Source organism: Protopterus annectens, chromosome 16.part0 (genome assembly GCF_019279795.1).
Source record: "Protopterus annectens isolate FY-2018-M chromosome 16.part0, PAN1.0, whole genome shotgun sequence".
NCBI lineage: Eukaryota > Metazoa > Chordata > Ceratodontiformes > Protopteridae > Protopterus > Protopterus annectens.
In genome coordinates, this window is record NC_056750.1 from 802,883,196 (window position 1) to 802,907,121 (window position 23,926).

The 23,926-nt window shown below is 42.6% G+C and overlaps 1 protein-coding gene across 1 annotated transcript in view; it reads left to right on the top strand.

Annotated features, from left to right (window-relative positions):
* Positions 1–23,926, top strand: part of LRSAM1 (leucine rich repeat and sterile alpha motif containing 1) — a gene marked incomplete in the record, with an annotated part of 1,381,442 nt that overhangs the window by 877,060 nt on the left and 480,456 nt on the right. Inside the window, 1 exon segment of the mRNA XM_044058294.1 lies at positions 1,189–1,259. Coding sequence (XP_043914229.1) covers positions 1,189–1,259 — 71 coding nt within the window.

Sequence of the window (23,926 nt, forward strand, 5' to 3'; positions counted from 1 at the left end):
TTTTATTCTGCACGTTTGTAAAAATGGGTAGAAAAGAACAGGACCAATAGAAAACAGCATGTTACATCCTAACAGGAAAAATAATAATGGATATGCTGCAAAACAAGAATGTGATTAGTTTAGGAATGACATCTCCAGTGGTATTTATTAGAGAAATGTATCAGTGCACACGAAACGTGGAGGATGGGAATACAAAAACATTCACGTTTGTTTAATTTTCTACCTTTCTCCTTAGCTTCAGGACCAGGGATTCCAGCCATTGTAATTGTATTATTTCTTCCTTCTGGGAGTGAAGTCTAGGTTGTAGACCACTGAGCTCATCAAACCATATGGTCAGGGCTTTTTTATTTTATAGCTTACATGCTTTTCTCCCTTTCCCTGACAGCAGACAAGTGGTGGTCAGTACAGGAAGTGCATACAGAATTTTGCCCCAGTGCCCTTTTATGGAGTTTTGACTTAATTTTACATCATTACTACTAACCCAGGCTGTTGGATTCCAAGAGGACAGTGGTAGTAGGATGTGTGAGGAGTGACATGCGCTTCCTGAAAGGAGTGCTGACTGTTTATCAGTACAGATCCTGCTTAATGTCTGTTTTTGTGGCACTTAGGCCTCTAATTAAAGCCAGGATGCTGTCATCCGAAATGGGGATTTTTTTCTCTCTGTGCCTTCGGACCATAGGGTTGCCACCTCTGTTTTTTTTTTCTGGACTATCTGGAAATCAAATCAATTCTCCAGTAGTTTGGAAAACACTGTACAAACTATGGTATGCTGTTTCAAAAATGGAAGCCGATTACCGGAGTTTGTTACATCAGCTGAGCTGCTATGGTTTCTTTTTTTTTCTTTCTTATATATATACAGAAAAGCATAGTAAATTGGCTAAAAAGAAGCATCAGGAGCAGGAAAAGTGGGCATTCCTCATCAACTGACGTCACAGTGGCATCACAAAATAGGTGGGGCACGGGCAGGAGAGGTGTTGGGAATGGGCGGAGTTATGGGTAATGCTGGTGGGTGTGGCCTTACTCCAGTTTTAGCCACAACAGAAGGTGGCAACCCTGTCAGACCATTCAAGTTCTTACCTGCTTTACCATCTGACTGTAATGGTTTTGTCATTTAGAAATGTTTAAATCGAGAGCTAATGTTTGAAGAGTTGCCTATCTTATTTTTTTTTTTTTGTAACAATATTTCAGATTGAAGATGGAACAGTTGATGGCAATTACACAAGAAGAGGCAGAAAACTTACGCAGGAAAGAAGTAGCAGGTCAGTTAAACACTAGCCGAACCAGCTCTGCAATATTGTTTTTTTTTTTTTTTTTTTTTTAATTTCAGTACTAGGCAGAGGTGTAGCCAGCCATTCTGAGGCAGTCCCTCTCGAGGACTTAAACAGTCTTCTCCTTGAACTTGAAAAAAAAATAATGCTATTACTTTGTTTTGAACAGTAGCAAACTGCTTGCTACCTTTATAGCAAACTCAAACAGCTGCTATAGTTTGTCACGCTTGGAATGCTAAAGCAATTGAGTTCTGACCACAAGTGCAATACTGATTGGCAGTCATTGCTGCTGGTAATGCACTGTAGACTGATCTCACCTGTGCCCTGACCTGCTGCCTTTTTTTGTCCCATCATAGCTATTCCTTTGGTAGTAGAATCTCATGTATTCATTGTCCTACTTTTTCTAATTCACAGTCACACATGAGCCATAGCTGTGTTGCACCGTACATGTACACATACACAGTCTACATGTTCCTCTTTCATACTCCTAGGGAATATGGAGGATTGTCAGTTAATGTATGAAATGTTTTTGGGATGTGAGAAGAAACCCAGAGTACATATTAAAAAACAGTGTTGATCTACAGAGGACATGCTGATTCTGCAGAGAGGCCTGGAGAACCAAGTTTATATTTGTAATATTTTTTCTAAGGAGCTGTCCCCTTAATTGTTCTGCTGGCATTCAGCTGGTTTCTATTGTAAGGTGCCACTTTCTTCTGCTTCGTCTGGTACTTTGTCACAACTTTGAATTTTGTATTTCTTTAAATGTGCTTATTGGTGAAAAAAGTTTGAAATCTCAAGTTGTAAATTTTTTTATTAACCACTTTGTTTGCTACAACAGGAACTGCAGTTGAGTAGCAGAAATACAGTTACTTGTAATGTCTATTTCATTAATTAGTAAAGCTATAGAATTTACTCCTTAAAAATAGCATAGAACTTTCCCCTAATGTTTTGGAAGGGATTGCCCATCATGGTGTTAGATATGCAGGACCTCTAGATTGTGAATGAGGACAAGATCCCTCCATTCTTCTATCTTTTCCTGATATTAGCTGTCTTTGTATGATAATGCAGTTGCCTCATGTACACTGACAACCCACTTCTAGTTCACACAAGTTCATTATGTGTGAGAGATGCATCTATATCAAGAGCTTAGAATCCAGGTTCTCTCGCTCACCAGTCAGTTCATTTGATACTAAGCAGGTTGTCAGCATGCACACATCACCTCCTGCACCTACCAAAACATCAGAGACCTCCTAAACACAAACACAAGCACACTTCACATAATGCATCCTCTGCAGAACGTAGTACACGCAATGTTTCACACACCTGTGTCTCACCAGTCAAGCCCCTAAGGCACATCACAAAAACAGTTATAGGCAACTCAGTTGTGAGACACACAGATGTACCTCTCACCAGGTTGGATAGGGAAAAGGTCACGGTCAGTTGTCTGTCAGGTGCCAGGATTCACCACATCACACATGCACTCAGGTCTCTCAGCAACAGGTAGTGTGATGACTCTGTCATAGTCCATGTTGGTGTGAACAACTTGAGATGCATCTCCCTGGACTATATGAAGAGAGACATGACTGAGCTGTCTGATTATGTGTCTCAGGCAGATATGTACCTAGCCTTAAGCAACGTTTTACCTTCAGCTAGGATGAAAATGATTGACTTCAGCATTTGGCTTAGTTTCTGGTGTCATTCAAAGGGGATCCCAGTATCTGTTAGCCTGGGATGAAATTGTTGACAGACCTCGATGCTTTGCCAGAGATGGTCTTCATCTGTTATCTTTGGGATTGCGGTTAATGGCTAAGGCTCTTGCCATCCCTATAGTGTCTTTTTTAGGCAATGTCGCAAGAACAAAATTCGTGACATAAAAATACCCTCTAAAACAACCTCAGGGTTATGCTGCTAAATGCTAGGAGTCTAAACTAGAAATTGCACTCACTGGAAGCAGTCCTTACCTTGGAAAATGCTGACATTTGTGCAGTCACTGAGACCTGGTTTAAGGCTGCAAAGAGCACCCCAGCTATACCAGGTTACATTTGCCTCCACATGTTCAGACCATAAACTGAAAGCGTGAGAACTATTGGAGGTAGTGTATCAATATTCATTAAATAAATAGTCTAAACAAAAAACTCCACTCCCTAGAAGGTCTCTTTACCCTAGAGAATGCTGACATCTCTGCAGTCACTGAGACATGGTTTTAAAGCCTCAGGAGAACACCAACAATGCAAGGTTGTAATGCCTTCCACACATTTAGGCCAGCTACTTCACAGGCAGGGACTGAAGGTGGAGGTGTCTCTGTTTACATCAAAAATAAATATACTTCAAGGCTGGTGAAACAGGACAATGCACTTGAGCTACTCCATGTTCAAATTACCATAGACAAAATCCAGTACCACTTCGTTGCGAAGCTATAGGTCCCCGTCTATGCCCTGGAAACCCATACCATGTATTTAAACATATTAGAAACACTAACCATCCAACCCAATACCATATTCTTGGCTGACTTTAATTACCCCACTATTAACTGGAAATTCTGTAAGACACCAAATGTACATGCACAGAGATTCTTGGATTTTGTAAACACAAACTCCCTGGACCCAATAGTTGATACACCAACCAGGGGTGCAACCATACTGGATCTGGTCCTTACTAATATGGGGAGGGTTACACACCCTCTACTGTAATGCCTTCCCTAGTAAGGTGAGACCACAAAATGGTCTCCTTTGAAGTAAAGTAACACCTGGAATATTCTTGAACTATTCTAAGGTAACCTTTTGCTAGTAAGTGAAAACCTGGCAAAACTTCAAGTCCCCATAAACTCTGAACACTGCTGCCTATTCAGAACTGTTCACATAAAACCCTGTACAAACATGTTAATAGCTGCATAGAGGCAGCTGTACCCCCCAGGAAGAAGTACAGAACTAACTCAAAAAACAAGCCACCCTGGTGGAATCACAAAATCTATAGGCTGTATAACAGAAGGAGGAAAATCATGGCAAATATTAGGAGGTGCAGCAACCTAGTAGGATAAAACCACTCTCATCAAACTAAACGGGCAACTCAGATGGCAAAGTCTACCAAACCGAACTTTGAGCTAAGTTTGGCCTCCCAGGCCAGGGCAACCACAAAACATTCTTTAGCTATGTCTGAAACCTCAAAGGCAATACATAATTGTTTGCAGAGTTCATTGTAAATGTAGCCACCTATTCTGAGCCAGAAGAAATAGCAAATCTCCTGGTCGATAAATTCAGCTCCAACTTTACTTCTCTCTTCCCTAGTAATAGTGGGGGGGAGTTGTATTTGATGTTATTTCCTGAGGGAAGGAAATATCAAATATAACCCCTCCCCCCCACTATCACTAGGAAAAAAGTCCTTAATGCTCTCTCTAAGACCAAGAACACTGCATCAAAGAGCCCAGACAGTATCCCAGGATCTCTTCTAAATAGCATGAAACATGACCTGTCAGGGCCTCTGGAATTACTGTTTAACTGTAGCCTCCAAACAGGCCACGTGTCTCATGAATGGAAAACGGCAACAGTCATCCCTCTGCACAAAGGTGGTCCATCTACAGCCCCTGGAAACTAAAGACCCATAAGTCTCACTAGTCATATATGTAAAGCCATGGAAAGAATTATCATGGAGATGATCAGAAGACATCTAGTAAACCTCCAGACACTGGACCCAACCCAGTTTGGTTTTGTCAAGGGCAGATCATGCCTACTCAACCTGCTGGATTTCTTTGAGAAGGTCACCAGAGCAATGGATGAGGGAAAAATCGTTCACATTGCCTACTTTGACCTGATCAAAGCATTTGACACACTGCCCCATTCAGGCATTGTTGACAAACTCAAGAGGTTAGGCACAAACCTGTATGTCACCCGGTGGATAGCCATCTGGCTCACAGACAGGACCCAGGAAGTTAGAATTGGGCTTCCAAGTCAAGGCCAATGTCGGTGGTCTCTGGCTGACTAAATTTGCAGATGATTGCAAATTAGCAGCTGTCATTGAATCTCACACTGACACAAATGTTCTCCAGGAGGGGCTAACACGGACAAACAAATGGTGTCAGAGCCACAGACTAAAACTGAATGCCAAGAAATGCATAATGGTATCCTTTGGGAAGTCATCCATCCCTGGTAGTTGTTATATTGACAACACACCTCTTAGAGTTGACCCAGTAGTCAGGGACTTAAGGACACACACAGATAGTAATCTAGCATTTGATCGTCACGTGCAACTTATAAACAAAAGTATGGCATTTAAGTCCAAGGAAGTAATTGTTCCATTGTATTCGGCATTCATCAGACCTATCATTGAGTATAATGCCCCCTTTGGTATGTACCTAACCAGGCATATCCAACAATTGAAATGTCCACAAAGTTTCCTCACTAAAACAATACAGGGCATAACTAAAATGTCATGTGCAGACCACCTCAATGCCGTATCCCTGTATTCTGTCTCCTACAGGCTTTTGAGGAGAGATCTATGCTTGGCTTACATGGCTTTGTCAGACCTCACTCTGATGGACCTCATGCATATCCACAAAACAAACAGTACCATAATTATCCATTCTAAAGATTTAAACCTTGCCTGTGGTACAAATAGGACCTACTGGAGAGACAGGTATGTATCTGGAACCAGACTTTCCCATTCATGTGAAGCAGAGTTTTCCTCCCTAACCCAATTCATTGCAACTTGGACAATTGGATGGGAAACCGGAAATTCATCCCTGATTTGGCACCTATGTCTCTAATGGACACAGGCAACCAGTAAATGGTTAATTTCCCAGGCCCATGCTTACACTTGTCACTGGTATCAGAACTTGGCAGAGATTTGGAATGCATGGCTAGGCTTAAAAAGGCCCTTCTGGCCATTAGCCTAGTAAACACCTATGAACCTATAAAAATAAATACACCTCTAGATTGATTAAACAGTATGATTCCCTTGAATTACTTCAGATGCATTTAACTGTAAGACCCCTCTTCAGGTCATTGCCAGCTATAGGACCCCTCCATGAATCTGGACATCCAGTTAACCTACTTGGATCTTCTTGAGTCAATCAAGATACAACGAATCACCCTGGTTTTGGGTGACTTTAATTACCTGTCCATAAACTGGGTAAATTATATGTATTCTTACTTGAATTACCCAAAGGTTCCTGGACTTTATTAACTCCAGTGCCCTAGACCAGCTGGTTGACACACCCACAAGGGGCTCAAACATCCTAGATCTGGTGCTTAATAACATGGGGGACCACTGCACCACCCCTAGCCTGTGGCCATCCCTGGTGAGATCTGACTGTAACACAAGACCTCCTGTAGCAACAACTAGACTGAAAAACTTCTCCAAGCCCAATTGCAACCTATTATATGACAGCATAAACAATTTTGTAGCCTGTTCCCCCACTGATGGAATAGACACCTATGCTGAGTTATGCACCAATGCTTTATACAAGTACCTGTACAATTGTATTGACATTGCTGTACCTGATAGAAACAAAGCAAGATCTTCAAGGAAAAACAAACCTGCCTAGTGGACAAAGGCCATTAATAGGCTATACAATAGGAGAAAGGAATTGCTGTCTGAAGAGTAGGAAGGAATGGCCTGAAAACTGGAAACACTCCCTCCTTAACTTAAACAATCAAATAAGACTCATAGTGAAGTCTTCCAAAGATAACTACAAATCAAAATTAGCTTCCCTAACTAAGGATAACCACAAGGTGTTCTTTAGTTACATCTGTAACCTCAAAGGTAAGGCCAAGATTTGCACTGAACCCATAGTTAGTGGTACTACATGTTATAGAACCTATGGATATAGCAAACCTGCTGGCTGACAGGTTCAGTGAAAACTTCACTTCCCTTTCCCTGCCACATATACCTCAAAGCATCCCTAACACCTGTCTCCCACCTAGTGTCTTCAAGGACCAGATCTTAAATGCTGTCCCCAAAGGTAAAAACACAGCCTCTATGGGACCAGGCAGCATCCCAGGCTGTGCTCTACATGGGTTAAAACAGGAGTTAGCATCAGTATCAGCCTTGGGCACACTTTTCAGTCACAGCCTAAGCACTGGCTTTGTCCCAGCAAAATGAAAAACAGCTACTGTCATCTCTATGCACAAAAAGGGGTGCATCCACAGACCCCGGGATCTATAGACCCATTAGCCTGACCAGCCTTATCTGCAAGACCATGGAATGAATCATCATGGATCTCAACAAAGATGTAGGAAATCTTGAAATGTTCGATCCCACCCGGTTTGTCTTGGTCAAGGGGAGATCATGCGTGGACTTCTTCGAGACAGTCACCAAAGCCCCAGACAAGGGCAGATATGTGCATACAGCCTACCTAGACTTAGCCAAGGCCTTTGACATAATCCCCCATTCTGGCATCACTGATGAACTCATCCAGCTGGGTATCAACCTATTGTCAGATGGGTTGCAAAATGGGTCACCGATAGAACTCATATGGTCAAAATAGGAGACTCCACCTCCTCCAGCAGACCCGTAAGCAGTGGTGTTCCACAGGGATCGGTTCTGGGACCCCCTACTGTTTGGAATCTACTTCTCCAAAGTACAGGCTAAAACTAAAGGACTGTGGCCGACAAAGTTTGCTGATGACTGCAAACTGGGAGCAATCATTGAAACCCTTAGCGATATCAACATCCTGCAAGAAGTTATTACGTAGACGATTGACTGGTGCCAAAGTCATGGTCTTAACCTTAATGCAAAAAAATGCATTATCATCCCGTTCAGCAAGGGTGATGTTTCTGCAACTACCACATCAATGGCAATACCCTAAGCACACAATCAGTGGTGAGAGATCTGGGGAGACAGGTTGGCAGCAACCTTAACGTTGATCACCATGTCGCCACAGTGGTAACAAAGGCATTTTGTGTTGCTTAACCCACCCCTGTACTCTTCCCTCATCAGACCAGTAATGGAGTACAATGCTCCCTTTGGCTTGTTCCTTTCCAAACACCTGCATCAGTTGGAGAGACCACAACCACAAAGGTTCCTTACAAAGAAAATTCAGGGTCTTCAAGAGCTGTCTTATGAGGACAGATTGAAGTCATTGTCACTTTACTCTGTGTCATACAGACTGCTGAGAGGCAACCTGCACCTTGCATACAGAGCAATCTCTGACCCAGCTTTAATGGAAATGCTGCACATTCACAAGTCAAATGGCACATGGGTCACTCGCTCAAAGGACCTTAACCTGTTATGCGATATCAACAGAACTTGCTGGAGGGACAGATTTGTCTCAGAGGTTGCCCCACTTTTTAACAAGCATCCTATTCATGTTGAGCAAAGCCCCTCATCGACCTTATTTAAGTGTAATTGGGATGATTGGATGAGTAACTGGAAGTTCACCCCGGGGGTTCCACCTGTGTCCCTCTTGGACAGGGGCAATAGGTGCTGATTTTAATGTCTGCTTGAACAAAACACCCTTGGGAACACAGGTTGAACTTGGCTAGGCTTGTAAGGGCCCTGGGGTCATTACCCTAGTAACCTCATATGATCCTCTGCAGATTATATAAGTTCTAGGATTTTAACTCTCTAAAAGTATTTGGTAAAAGTTACCATTGTATGAATCCTTATTAGCTATAGCTAGAAAGTGAGTTTAGCATTGTTTTGAACCTTTGAACTCTACTACAAAGGCTACTTATTTCCGGTAACATTTTAAGCTCTTCAGATATTTGCAAGTTGGAAGAAGAATACATCTGTCATGGGAGCTTGCTATCTTGTATCTGTCTATGCAGTTCCCCGGTGCTTCCTCGAATGTCTATTTGGTTGACAAGGGCTAGGGGTGGTGGTTTGTTAAAAGTACAGGTAGCCAAATGGTCAAACTGTAGACAGCATGTTTCACCAGGACAGGTGAGTGGGGTTTGGAGGGGGTGAGAGTGTTTATTGCATGTGTTTGAGAGTTAGGGTTCTAGTCAGGAATAGATGTTGTATGTTTGCGTGGTAGTGCGTTTATTTTACAGTTAGGGTCAGGTTTAGGATAAGGGATAGCTGTACTGCTGTTAGTGTGTTTGTGCAGTGGCAGTGTTAGGGAAGGCTTTTTTTTAAGGTAAGGTATAGAATTAGAGTTGGGGAGGCACAGCATTAGGGTTAGCGTCTATTACTAAGGGTGTGCGTGTGTGTGTGTGTGTGTGCACGCACGCGCATGGGTACATGAGCATGCATGCATGTGTGCTGCTGCAGATCTCTGACTAAATCATATTGAACATACTTTTACTAAAGTTATTGTTTTGTGAGCTACAAACAACTACACTTACAAATCCATCCATCCTTCCTTCCTGTGTGAATTACAAGTAGCTAAAGTTACACATCCATCCATCTTTTGAGAGTTACAAACAACTACACTTACTAATCCATCCATCTTTCCTTCCTGTGTGAATTACAAATAGCTAAAGTTACGCATCCATCCATCTTGTAAGAGTTACAAACAACTACGGTTGGACATCCATCAATCCTGTGTGACTTATGAACAGCCAGACATCCATCCATCCTGTGTGAGTTACAGATGGCCAGACATCCATCCATCCTGTGTGAATTACACCCAGACATCCATCCATCCTGTGTGAGTTGCAGATGGCTAGACATCCATCCAGCCTGTGTGAATTACAGCCAGACATCCATCCATCCTGTGCGAGTTACAGCCAGACATCCAACCATCCTGTGTGAGTTACAGATGGCCAGATATCCATCCATCCTGTGTGAGTTACAACCAGACATCCATCCTGTGTGAGTTACAGACTGCCAGACATCCATCCATCCTGTGTGAGTTACAGCTAGACATCCATCCATCCTGTGTAAGTTACAGACGGCCAGACATCCATCCATCCTGTGTGAGTTATGAACAGCCAGACATCCATCCATCCTGTGTGAGTTACAGACAGCCAGACATCCATCCATCCATCCATCTTGTGTGAGTTACATCCAGCCAGACATCCATCCATCCATCCTTTGTTGAGTTAGACAGCTAGACATCCATCCATCATCATGTGTGAGTTACAGATAGCCAGACATCTATCCATTCGTCCATCCTGTGTGAGTTACAAACAGCCATACTTACATATCCGTCCATCCATTGCACTCAACTCCTACAGCAATTGTGAACAACCACCACCGTCCACCGAGTTAACTAGGCAAGGAGGGGAATGAAAGTAGATTGCCAGGCCTTTTCCCTACAATTCACACACATGCAAATAAATATTTGAGAGATCTGTCACCCTCAGTCCTTCATAAGTCACATCATTCAAAGGTTGCTTCTTCTGATACATGAAGGGCTGCCTGCATGCACCCCTATTAAGTTTTAGAATGTAACACAGGCTGATGCAGTCACGTAAAAAAAAGGATGGAAATACATTTAGATTTTTGATAAGTAAGCACAGTCATTCCAGTTTGTTTTTAAAAGATCTGAAAGCCAAGTAGCATGAATCCAAATGTGTATACGGAAGGATGTGAGCGGCCTTTGATTAGTCGGTACTTTCAAAACCTTAACATTTTTAGGAGGGCTAAAGAACAGTTATTTTTTTTCTAGTTTTTCCTCATGGAGGAGATACCCAGATGCCACCCATCAGCTTTTATCCCCCCATGATGTTTCATGCCAAACATTTTGCCACAGATAAACAGCTGTTGATTTACCATATATTATGCGCGCGTGCGCACACGCACACACACCCACGTATTTGTTTTAAGTCAGTGAGATGATATGATTTTATTTGTCACTCCATTAACATGTCTGAGTCTAAATAAAAATGCTAAAACCAGAGTATAGACTTTTTTTAAAATCACCTGCAAGCTTCACCTGCAAGCTTCTGAGAAGTGAACTCCAGTTCTTATGAACAGTGCACATAAGACAAAAATGACAAATGATATCAGAAAAATACTCAGGCCCTCTCCAGTATTCAGATTTTTCTTTTACCAAGTCTGTTTTCAACTGCTTGATTTACTGCCCACCAGAAGTTACAGCCAGCTGTAGAAAAGGATAGTAACTGTAAAAATGTTCAGACTCAAGTGCCAGGAGCTCTTTCTAGACAGGAACTGTGAAGTCTGCTTATCTGCTAACGGACTGTTTTGAGTTGACTGTACTGTATCTTCTATGAAACCATTTGTCAAACAACTTTCCTAATGAGAAAACTAAATTTTTTGACCTGTTGGACCAAAACTATCTATAGAAGCATTTTCTTTTGTCTAAGGCTAAAGACACGTCTGTTAAATTTAAGCTGCTTTTCTTTTTTAAAGAAAACCTAATTCAGAATTGTGCTTCTCAAAGAAAGTTTTAGTACAGATCAGCAGGGAGTAGTACTGACATTTATTGTACTGTCATCTCTGTCTGTTCTGTTTTGGAATAAGTCTCACTGATTTTTTTTCCTTTAGGAGGAATACCTCAATAGCCTATTTTATGGTGATTTGAAAATTTTTTTTATCCAGTTGTGTATTTATGGAGGGTAAAGCACTCCTGCACTCTCCTGCTGTACTTCATCTTTTACAAACTGCAAGCTTGTAGGTGATGATATCCCTTTATATGTGTTTTAGTTAGACAGTGAATTCCTGTGTGAAAAGGTGAATTAGGAAGGGATGGTGTGCTGTACAGTGTGTTGCACCAGATGCCTGTACTTTTTAATGTTGTTTGTCTTTCAGCTTTTTCCTGGTAAGGGGTCGCCACAGCAGAACTCCGGTCTGCTAATGATTGGCAGTAGATTTTTACGAAACGCTGAGGTGCCAGCTCGACGCCCAACCTTCAACGAAGGCATGCCCATTTACACACGCATGTCTTTCGAATGCTACCCAACTGCAGGGAGGACATACAGATGCCACACAAAAGGCACTCCCAAGCCGAGAATCGAACGGGAGAACCTTTTGCTGTGAGGTAATAACGCTACCGCCGTACCACCGTGGCAGTCAGATGCCTGTACTTTTTAATGATGCTGAAAATTAAATGAAACTTTACCAGCACTGAATAGTCCATTACTCCATAAAGGGGCAGTAGAGTACTCGCAGAAGAGTAACGTTTTGTTTTCTATGTTTAGCTTGGATAGTAAAGAGGAGGAGAAAGGTTCACCTCTTCCAAATAAGTCATATTGGCACTGTTTTATTAAGGTGGCATTATACTTTGTACCGCATTGGTCGAATCTTGGCAGACTGGACACTGGAATTACTCTTTAAATTTATTTAAATCCATGTAGTTAACAGGTTCATGTGTAGAATGATGCCTTCACATAAGAATTGTTTACACTGAACGTAAAACCAAGCAGTGACCTGTCATATTCACATTCACAAAAAAGTGATGGGTACATGATGATTTATTGCTAGTAAAAGATTTGTATTTATGTCTTGATTGTCTTGCTCTGGATCGTAAGGTGCTGTGTATAACACACATTGGTATTCAAGAATCCTGTCACTGTGTATTTTTACCTTTTGAGTTTTAGGGTAGCATTTTCTTACATGAGGTGATTCTTGATTTGAATAAATTAGTGTGGCTATTGAAACTAGCTTTCCATGTAAAATGTGGCACTTTTGTATTCCGAGCACTTTGCATTCACTGCAGATACACCTGTGACATAGCAGGTCATGAAGTGGATTTCTGTACGACACTGAAAGACCGATACTCAACTCCTTTTGGCTTAGCTATAGCTACAGTGAGGCAAAGAGGCAGTCACCCCATTCACAAACCATAAAGGGGTATTATTGGTTGCTGCAGATAAGGTGTGAGTACATTTGAATGCTGCGGAATGCGCCATCATGCAAGATGCCTGGACATGGCCCTGTGCAGTTGTCTGACTGTAACTGCTAAGTGAGAGAATGCTGTCCAGTAACTGCTTGGTCATATCCTACCATGCAAGCGTAAGTAGATGCAATGCTATTGGCAGACTGTGGGTCCAGAAGCCATGTGAGAGGTAGCAGCAGCCTTCTCAACTTGTTGGAGAAGTAGTACGACTTGGGTGTTGCAGGCGATGGCTTTCTGGGCCTGACTGCAAACTTAGCATTTCCCGTGGTACTCAAGACATGCTGTATATAAACAGGCCTTCTGAAAATGTGCCTCAGTGAAGAAAGTATAATGTTCCCAGCATGCACTGCATTTGTAGTCACTGAAAGTATGACTCTCTTGTCACTTTTCTGGTCATCTAGAGACAATAGATGCAAAGGCTTGACTGCAGCCTGAGATCATGAACGATACCAGGGCAGATCTGTCTGCCCTCTAACACTACCATTCTCATCATACTGAGACAACTCCTAAGACTCTGTTATCTAGTAGTGGGGATGAATTTCTGGCATTCCTTGACATTGAGCTTTTTAAAAAGGGTGTACAAGAAAAGCCAGTGCTGGTCTTTCTTGGAAATCTGTCAACGACTGAAGCACTGAGGGGTTTACATTTATTTAACCTTGAATGGGGGAGAACATCCATATATGCCATACAAGGACTGAGATGTCACCTATGGGAGCAGGAAGAAAAAAATGGGAAATCTGAGCTCAGGTACAGCACACTAGAATCTCTGCATAATGCCATGAGGTCTGTCAGTCAGAGGCACACTTACCCCCATAATACACTCCATATAAGATTCTGGTATACTTGTTACCAGTGATAGCCTTGCAGAAAACTCCTTCTAGCAGTCAAAGAGGTGACCAGGAATCATACAGTCTTGCTTAGACATCCTGCTAAGTCTTCCAGTTGTCAAATGTCACAGGAATCTCTGCATCAGTCCTGAATTGTCCACAGGATTGCAAATTGGCGGATAGTTTTCCTACCTCAAACTACTGTGTTTTGAAGCTTTTAAAAGTTCCATTAAAACAAACACACGCACACACACACATATATATATATATATATATATATATATATATATATATATATATATATATATCGTTTTTTTTGTTTGTTGTAACAAATAATTTTGTCTAACTGGAGCTCATGGACAGTCCCAGTCTGCACTGTTTGAGGATGTTAAAGAGCTTGTTCAGCAGCTGTTGGAGAAAGGGAATGTCACAAAACCCTGACCACACCACAAAAGGAGGGGGTGTATCCATATTCATAAGGATACAACCATCCAGGTGCAACTAACCATAGGCAAAACTGCTCTACAAATTGTAGCATGCTACAGCCACCCCTCTCAAACTCAGGAACCCCAAACACCATCATATTGGGTGATTCAACTACCTGAATATAGACTGGAAACATTACTCAAGCCCTAACTTTCTAGCCCAACCTGTTCCCACGAGAGGAGAAAATATACTAGATCTCATTGACACAAACATTGGGACAGTCACCCCTGATCATTATTAGTAAAAAAAATATAGCACCACTCAAAAAAATCAATCTGAGAGAAATGAGAGAATTCAAAGGACAATCATAAGGCCTGGCAGACAGGTTCAGTGCAAACTTCACCCCTCCCCCCTAAAGGAGATAACTATCCCAGCCAGCCGTAGCCCCCATCTCAAATCATCAATGCGTGAAGCTGCTCTCTCTAAACTAAAAACACAGCATCAATTAAACCCGCATAAGGGGCAGCTGTTTAACAGGATACGTGCCCAAGGAGGGCGTCACGGCCGCAACTGTGGTCCCACAAAGGCGCGCCTCAGCCGGAATTGGACCCGACCAGTTTTTGGCTTTCTCAAGGGAAGATCATGCCGATATCCTTCAGAAGGGACTCACGAAACAGATAGCTGGTGCCAGAGCCATGGCCTGAAGTTAAACAGAAGAGGTTATCAGGGACCTGGGGACCCAGGTTGACAGTGGCCCTGATCATGAAGGATTCACATCCAGATCTAGTGAGGTCATTGTTCCCTGTACTCTTCACTTATCAGACCAATGATCGAGCACAATGCCCCATTCGGGATGTATCTCAAAACTCCAGCTCTATTCAGTCCATACCCGTCTGCTCAGAGGTGACATGTGCCTGACATACAAGGCCATGTCCAACCCGAATTAATGGACATGCTAAATCCCGTCCATGTGAGAGGCAGAGCACTGACTCTTTTCTTTCAGAAGGGCACAGTGTTTTTCATATAAGGGTGGCGAAGTTTAAAAAATGGGGGCTAGGGCTATATGCCTGCCTAGCAGATAGCCTAGTATAAACCTATGAACCTATATTATGGGTCCTCATCAACGTCAGCAGACACATGAGGTACTCCAATTTCTAAAGCATGGCTGCTAATAGAAGGCTTCTGTACCTTTAAGTGTTAAGCAGATGTGTTTTTGACTCGTTTAATTTATTCTGTGATATTTGACTCTTCAGTTGTTGTTCCTTGTAGGGAATCCTAATGGAACTGTTTCATTCTGTGTGTTGGTAGTGATTTAAGTGTTTTGGTTTTCATTTTTTCTGTGTACATCTATGTGGCTGCGGAATTAATATGTGTAATTAAGAGGTGTATTTGAGAATTTCTCCACACTTGTGAGGTGCCAGTGGGGGGGGGTGGCATGCCTCCTGCAAAAAATCACTTTTGTTTTCTCCTCCTGGTTGAAGCTTTATCTGCCAGTTTTATCCACTTGAACCTGTGACTGTCTTGCAGTCAAAAAGATAAAGTGGAACTTTTCAGGGACTCGCATCCTCACTGCTGTAGGGGGCCTAGATGACATTACTGGACATGCTGTATTTCTGCTGGCACATCAGTATCAGGGAGATTTGTTTGATTCACTTTGGATCAGCAGCATTCTCAATGGAAAGTTGTGCATTTTAGCCTGTCTTCTGCCTCCAGAATATTCTACAATGTACATGCCATGGTTGGTGGATACCTTGCAGAAGAATTTCCTAATTTTTCTGTATGACTGGTTACTGGTTGTCCCATCAGCAGGCTCCCTAGTATTGGCTCTTTTACACACACTTGTATTGTGATGAGCCCCCAGGCTTTGGCATAAAGTTGGGGAAATCTCCAGTATCCAGTTTGCCAGAGATTCTCTTCATAGAGACAGAGCTGGAGCCTTTGTAGTACCAGTTATTCTTGCCTTTGGGGATGACCCAAGATGTCATAACTTGAGTGTCCTACTTGACAAGGCAGAGATGGATGAAGGCTCATATCCTTCTGTGCATCTTGGACCTTCCGAAGTCCATTGTCTTTACTCTGTTGACACGTCTTCAGATGAGGATGCTTCCTTGAATGGTGGAGCACTTTTGTTTACAGAATCATCAGGCCCTCATGGCTGGGTTTTCTGATTTAAGATCCCCATTATTAGGCTGTGCTTCTAGGACTGTCACTAGTAGTCCATATAATACAGGTTGTCTTTTTCACCAAGCCTGAGTCAGATACTGGTGATGGATGTCTCGCTGGCAGGTTGAAAATCTACTTGGGTTTCTTCCTGATGGGAGGTTATTTGAAGCTTCAACTATTGGAGTGGGAACCAAAACACACACATAAATGTAAATTAAGAAACAAGTACCCTCAGCAGCCTTGCAAATGCACAACACAGGCAGCACCCACGTTGAAACTTACATCAAAGAGTCACTGTGTCTCTATTCAAAGATTCATTGTGTCTCATTTCAAAAGCCCATAAGGCAAACCTCCACACAGTCTCACATCCTAGACGTAGGTGACTCTGTTGACAGACACACCAATGCACCAATCACCAGACTGTACAAGGAAAAGATCACAGTCATTTGCCTATCAGGTGCCAGGATTTGGCACATCACACAGGCACTCAAGTCCTTGCACCACAAGTATGCATGTGACACAGTGAGTAGTACATATCGGTGTGAATGAGTTGAGACGTACCTCCTTGGGCTATATAAAGAAAGCGACAGTGGAGCTCTCAAAACGTGTGTCCAAGACAATTATGAACCTGGCTCTGAGCAGCATTTTGCCATCACCATGAATGATGCCACAATATGAACAAAAGGTTATTGGCTTCAAAAGTTGACTTGGCATCTGATTTGATTTGTATATTAGCCTAAGAGGAGATGGTAGACAGTCCTAACTGCTTTGCCGGGATGGCCTGTCCCTCTCTCCTCAAGGAGTTTGTATATTGGCTAAAACTTTGTCCATCCCCATAGTGCCTTTTTTAGGCAACATTAGTCTCCAAAAGCTGATCACAAAACAGAATCCAGATAACATAAAGGTATTGCTGCTTAATGCTAGAAACCTTAACAAAAACTCCACCCCCTAGAAGCATGCTTACAGTGGAAATCATTGATATATGCATCATTATGGGGACACGATTCATAACCATTGAGAGCCATCCCATCAGTGCAGGGTTGCAATGTCCGCCACGCATTCAGGCACCCGGCACTAAATGAAGGCACTAAAGGAGGTGGTGTCTTCATATTTGTAAAACACACACCACCTGCAGACTAGGTAAACAAGATAATCTGAAACTCCTTCACATCCAGTGTACTGCTAATAAGACATCATATTGTGACTAACTGTAGGACCACCTCTATGCCGCCCTCATCCCGTAACTCCTAACTGACTAGTATGGAATTCCTACACATTAAGCTAAACACCGTTGCCCTAGGGGACCTCAGCTACCTCTCCATCAACTGGGAAACACATACATCCTCTTCACATGTATGCCTAGAGATTTCTGGACTTCATCAATATAAACTGTCTGGACAAGTTAACCTGCACCCCATCCAAGGACTATAAAATCCTATACTTGGTATTCACCAATATGGCACAGCTCTACTCCCTACCAGTTGTAACTCCCTCCTTGGTCAAATTGGACCACAAATCAGTCACAATTTACTGTAAGACTGAAGCCAAAAGCACCCTCTAATACCTCAGTGTTCAGAGGTTATGCCAAGGCTAATCTACTGAAACTGAGGAATGAACTGGCTAAATTCAGTGTCCCCTTCTGACTCTGACTCCACTGCTTGTGTGGAATACTTTACTACCAAATTCTATGCACATGAGATTGGCTGCATTGATGTATCTCCCCCCTAAGAAATAAATACAATGTCAAATTTAAAACTAAACTCCTTTGGTAGAACTCAAATATAAATAAGCTCTATAATAAAAGTAAAAAAAAAAAAGCTCATTACGTGTGAAAATAAATATAATTCTCAAGATGCAAAAAACAAAAAAGCTCTTGCTAAACTTAACAGGGAACTCTGGACCCTTATCAAAACAACCAAAGCCAGAGAAGACAGGAAAACTAGCAGTATGGGGGGGCAGCAGCTCTCTGTATGTAGGTAGTATTACACCATATTACTGTTTCATTTCTTATGTGTGTTATTTTAGTATTAAACTTATTTGCTTACTATTCTTTTGTGGAATTTTGCATTTTGAACGTGCTTACATTGCTTTGTTGGGTTCACTAGTTTCCATGATCTACAGGTGCAAAGACACAGACTTCCTCAGGCTTTGCTCAACATCTGTTGTAGATCCCCCCACCCCTTAGTATCAGAATTTTTTATACTAGACTGCAAGGAGTTCAGACAGTCTCAGCAGTTGTTTGTTTCTTTTGCTTTGGGTTCACAGTAGGCCTGTTTCAAAACAAACTATTTCTAAATGGATTGGAGTTTGTATTTCTTTTGTTATTCCCCATCATGGTAAGGAGATTCCAGCTGGAATCCAGGAATACCATTCTCATAGCTACTCTGCACTTTCACTGCCTTTCTAAGGGGGGTAGCTACAAGGAATATTTTGGACTTGAGCTTTGTACATACTTGTCTTTTCTTCTGCCATCAGTTGCTTGTTTGGACTTGTTTGGTTAAACTATGCTTGGATGAATTGTCTTTGTACTGCAAAAGAATGGAGCCCAGACTAGATTCCCAGAAAACCATGTTCTTTTAACTTGTCAGTCACTGGAAGAAGTATTTTTTATGGATGTGAATGAACGACTGGAGAGTTGGAAAGGAAGTGAGGCCTTTATGCCACCTGTTGGAGGACAGACATTGGCTCCCGCATAGACTATGAAGATGGGACTTCATTCTGACAAGTATTACAATGTGTACCATAGCTTATCCGGATGTGTGAGGACCCACACCCGCAGTATGTCATTGCAGGCCCTGCACCAGGTGTCAGTACTTGCAGCTGGAGAGAGAGGGGTTGAGTACCAAAAGCAGGAAGGCAAAATCAAAGACGATAGTTCTCTGATCTCCTCACTCTCACCCTGTAGTGCCAGCTGAAAAAAACACAGAGGGCTACACAAGTCAAACTCTTAGTGCAAAAAGGAAGGGCCTGTTAAAGAGTAATGTGAGGTGGGAAAGTGGCCATTTCCTGTTCCTTCACATTGTCCACTAGCACCTGTCTCACAGGTAGACCAAGTAGGAACTGTGTTGGCATACCTAGGACAGCTAACTCCAGGGGACTAAAGATCGGCCTAATTAATGCAGATAACTTAAACTCCTGCAAACTTGATTATCCCAAAAAAAGTGCTGGCTGTATTAGTTGTTACAGAGCCCTGGGTTAAAGATGAGTCCTGCCTCTGTGGTGATATAGAATTGATTATCATGTATACTGCTACAACAGCTCTAGCTCTCAGGCAAAGTGTCAGTATCCTCCCTCTAGTTAATGGTAACTTGATAATCCCAGTGGAAAAAGAGGCAAAATGCATAATAAGGAATGAAATAGCGTGAGCGTGAAGACCTATTCCATTTAGGTGGCCATGCCAAACTGTATATTTAGATGGGCTTCATTTCCTCCTACCCTAACTCATTTCAGGAAGTCCAAGACAGATGTTCTAGAAATAATGTTATCTTATTCTTGGATTTCTGCCTCCGTTGGCCGGGGCAGTTCAAGCAGAAATTCAATCAGAATCTTAGATGGCTGTTCTAAGAAGAATTGTAACTCATTTTTAGATCTCATCCTCTGTTGGCTGTTGCAGTCCAAGTAGAAATTCATTCAGAGCCCACCCTACCACAAATCAAGCCAACTCACTGCACTTCTTACTAAAGGAAAACCCTTTTTAGTAATAACCATCTTGAGTGTTATCACCATTACTCCTCAAGATGCCTTAGGGTAATGGTTCTGCCTATCATCACTTCATGGTTATTTAGAAGAAGCAAAGCCCAGCACAGTGTACTATGATACATTCATAGATATTCCAAGGCCATTGAGTCTCATGACCGTACATGTCTCACCAGTACCCTCCCTCAGGCATCTCTGCCTTTCTACTGGAGGCCAGTAGCAGTCAATCCTAGACTAAGTTTGTGGATACCCATCCAGTTATCTAGTTTATGTTTAAAATATAAATAAATGTGACCAGGAACCAGGCAAATCAGGTTTTGGTTGCATTTTTTTATATTTTGAATATTCATGGTTATGCTGTATCATCAGTTTTTTTGTTTGTGCTTTATATTGGATTTTAGCCTTTGTTTAAAGGAATATAGTATCAAGTCACAGTGCTTATATGCAGGGGAAGTCCATCCCAGAGGTTTGAGAAGTGCTGGCTTGTAAACTTGTCCGTTCACCATGTTTTATTTATATGCTGTTGAAGGTTTAGGTCCCCGGTTGTAGTATTGGGGCATATATTGGACTTGCATTTTAACACAGCCATGTAGAGATGGATGAAGGACAAGTTTAGAAGTCTAACTGACTTCAGTGCAGGAGGCAACAGCTCAGCTGCCTAATAAAGTGGTCATCATGAGCAGGAGGTTAAGGAGCAGATGGTTTACCTTCCTCATGGTAAGTCCACCCTTAACTCATTACAGCCGAGTGTGCTTCCAGCATTTCAAAGTGGTCATCATGAGCAGGAGGTTAAGGAGCAGAAGGTTATACCTTCCTCATAAGTCCACCCTTAACTCATTACAGCCGAGTGTGCCTCCAGGTGTTTCTGCAGTTACCTCCTGCTGTGCCTCTAGGTGTCAAATATTGCTTGTTCATGTTTGCATTAATAATTCTAAAATCATGCTACATACAAGGTATTGGAATATTTTATCTTGAAGCATACATGATGACAAACACAGGTGTATTGATATTTGACCACACTGATGTTCCACTCACCAGGCTAAACAAGGAAAAAGTTGCTGTCAGCTGCCTGTCAGGATCCACCACATAATGCACGCACTCACTCAGGTCACTCCACAACAAGTACAAATATGACTCTGTCATTGTCCATGTTGGTGTGAATGACCTGAGACGTACCTCCCTGGACTACATGAAAAGAGACATGGAGGAGCTCTCTGATCTTGTAGCCCAGGCCGGTATGACCCTAGCCCTGAATAGCATCCTGCCATCACCCAGAATGACACCACAGTACAAGGACAAAATGATTGACTTTAACAATTGGCTAAGCTTCTGGTGTCATTCTAAGGGAATCCAGTATCTGTCTGCCTGGGATGACATGATCGACAGACCACGCTGCTTTGCCAGAGATGACCTGCACGTGTCGCCCTTGGGATTCCAGATACTGGCAAATGCTCTTGCCACCCCTATAGTGCCTTTTTTAGGCAAGGTTCAAATGACAAATTCACCACCGTAACAGGTACAAGCAAGCAAAGTCTGAGGGTAATGCTACTCAATGCTAGAAGTCTAAACCTCAAAATGCACTCACTCAAGGCACTCCTTAAAATGGAGAACATTGACATCTGTGCAGTGACAGAGACTCCTGCATTACCAGGCTATAATTCATACCACACCTTTCGGCCACCAAACCCGGACCGAAACACTAAAGGTGGAGGCATGTCCATATTCATTAAGGATATCCACACCTCCAAGCTAGTTGCTCAGCATAATGCATCCGAGATTATCCAAGTTCAACTAACTCTGGGCAAATCCGCAATCCAGATTGTAGCGTGCTACAGACCCCCCCCCCCCCACCATGCCCCAGGATTCCCACTCCTCTTTTCTTGATACACTGGAAAATATTAAGGTACAACCCAACACTCTAATAATGGGTGATTTCAACTACCCTACCATTAACTGGGAAAACTACTCATGTACCAACTTTTTTGCTCAACGTTTTCTGGAAATCATCAATTCCAACGCTTTGGATCAACTTATTCACACCCCCACCAGAGGCAGCAATATCCTAGACCTGGGCATCACCAACATAGGTGGCCGGTGTTCCACACCAAAGGTCAGTCTTCGTTGGTCAGATCCGACCACAAGCTAATCACCCTAGACATCCACATCCCGCTCCCACCCCTCATTAGGAAAACAACCGTCATAAAAATTTCTACAAAGCCAACTTCACGCTTCTTAAGACAGAAGTGGCAAACTTCATGACACCCATGCAGATGGACAATAGAGGTACGACTGCTGAATCCTACACAAATGCACTTTATAAGCACTTACACGAGTGCATGGATCGTGCTATCCCTAACAGAACCAAGATGCTATCCTCCAAAAAAAGGAAGCCAATCTGGTCTTCTGCCATAAACAAACTCTACAACAGAAGAAAGAAACTGTTGCAAAAAAAGAGTAAAATCCCACGATTGGAGGAACTCCCTGGTCAGCCTCAGTAAGAAGCTGAGATCCCTCATAAAATCCTCCAAAGCTAGTTATGAAAACAAAATTGCCACTGATTCTAAAGACAACCACAAAGCATTCTATAGCTATGTTAAAAATCTCAAAGGCAACACTCAGATCTGCTCTGAGTTACAGCACAATGACACTAAATATACAGAACCAACTGATATTGCCAACATCCTGGCAGATAGGTTCAGTGCTAACTTTACCCCCTCTCACCCCCTAAAGGGCCCATCTTTATACCGGAAGAATGCAAAGTTCCTGTAATCACGGCTGCACAGGTAAAAGCTTCACTCTCCAAAGCCAAGAACACAGCATCCATGGGACCTGACAACATCCCAGGCTGCCTTCTACATGAACTACAGAATGAACTGGCACCCCACCTAAGTACCATGTTCAGTCATAGCCTCACCTCAGGCTTTGTGCCCATTGAATGGTGCACCGTGACAGTTATCCCACTCCACAAAGGGGGGGGGGCCACAACAGACCCCAGGAACTACCGCCCCATTAGCCTGATGAGCCTCGTCTGCAAGGCCATGGAACGTATAATCATGGAACTCATAAACAAAGACATTGGAGATCTCCAAACCCTGGACCCCACACAGTTTGGGTTTGTAAAAGGCAGATCATGTCTCCTAAGCCTGATAGACTTCTTTGAAGTAGTCACCAAGGCCATGGATAAGGGTAAGGTGGTTCACATAGCCTATCTAGATCTCGCCAAGGTGTTCAACACCATCCCCCACTCTGGAATTATAGATAAACTCACTAAACTAGGTATAAATCCCTATGTCACAAGATGGGTTGCCAACTGGCTTACTGAAAGAACCCACACTGTGAAAGTAGCAGACTCCAAATCAGACTTCAGACCAGTGACAAGTGGAGTACCACAGGGTTCAGTCCTTCAGTCCTGGGTCCTCTCCTGTTTGGTATCTCCTTCTCTGAAGTACAGGCTAACACAGAAGGACTTTGGCTAACTAAATTCGCAGATGACTGCAAACTAGGAGCCATCATTGAAACTCCTAACGATGTGGACATCCTACAAAAGGGCCTCACTGAGACAGATGCCTGGTGTCAGACATGGTCCCAAGCTCAATGCCAAAAAGTGCATTGTCATCCCCTTTCGTAAAAATTCTGTACCCATGAACTACCACATAGACGGTAGTCTACTTAACACCGAAAGTGTGATAAGAGACCTTGGGACACAGGTGGACAGTAGTCTCTCCTTTGATAATCACATCGCCAAAGTGGTCAGGAAATCCTTCTAAGTGGCACACCTCATCACAAAAGGTTTCTCATCCAGAAAA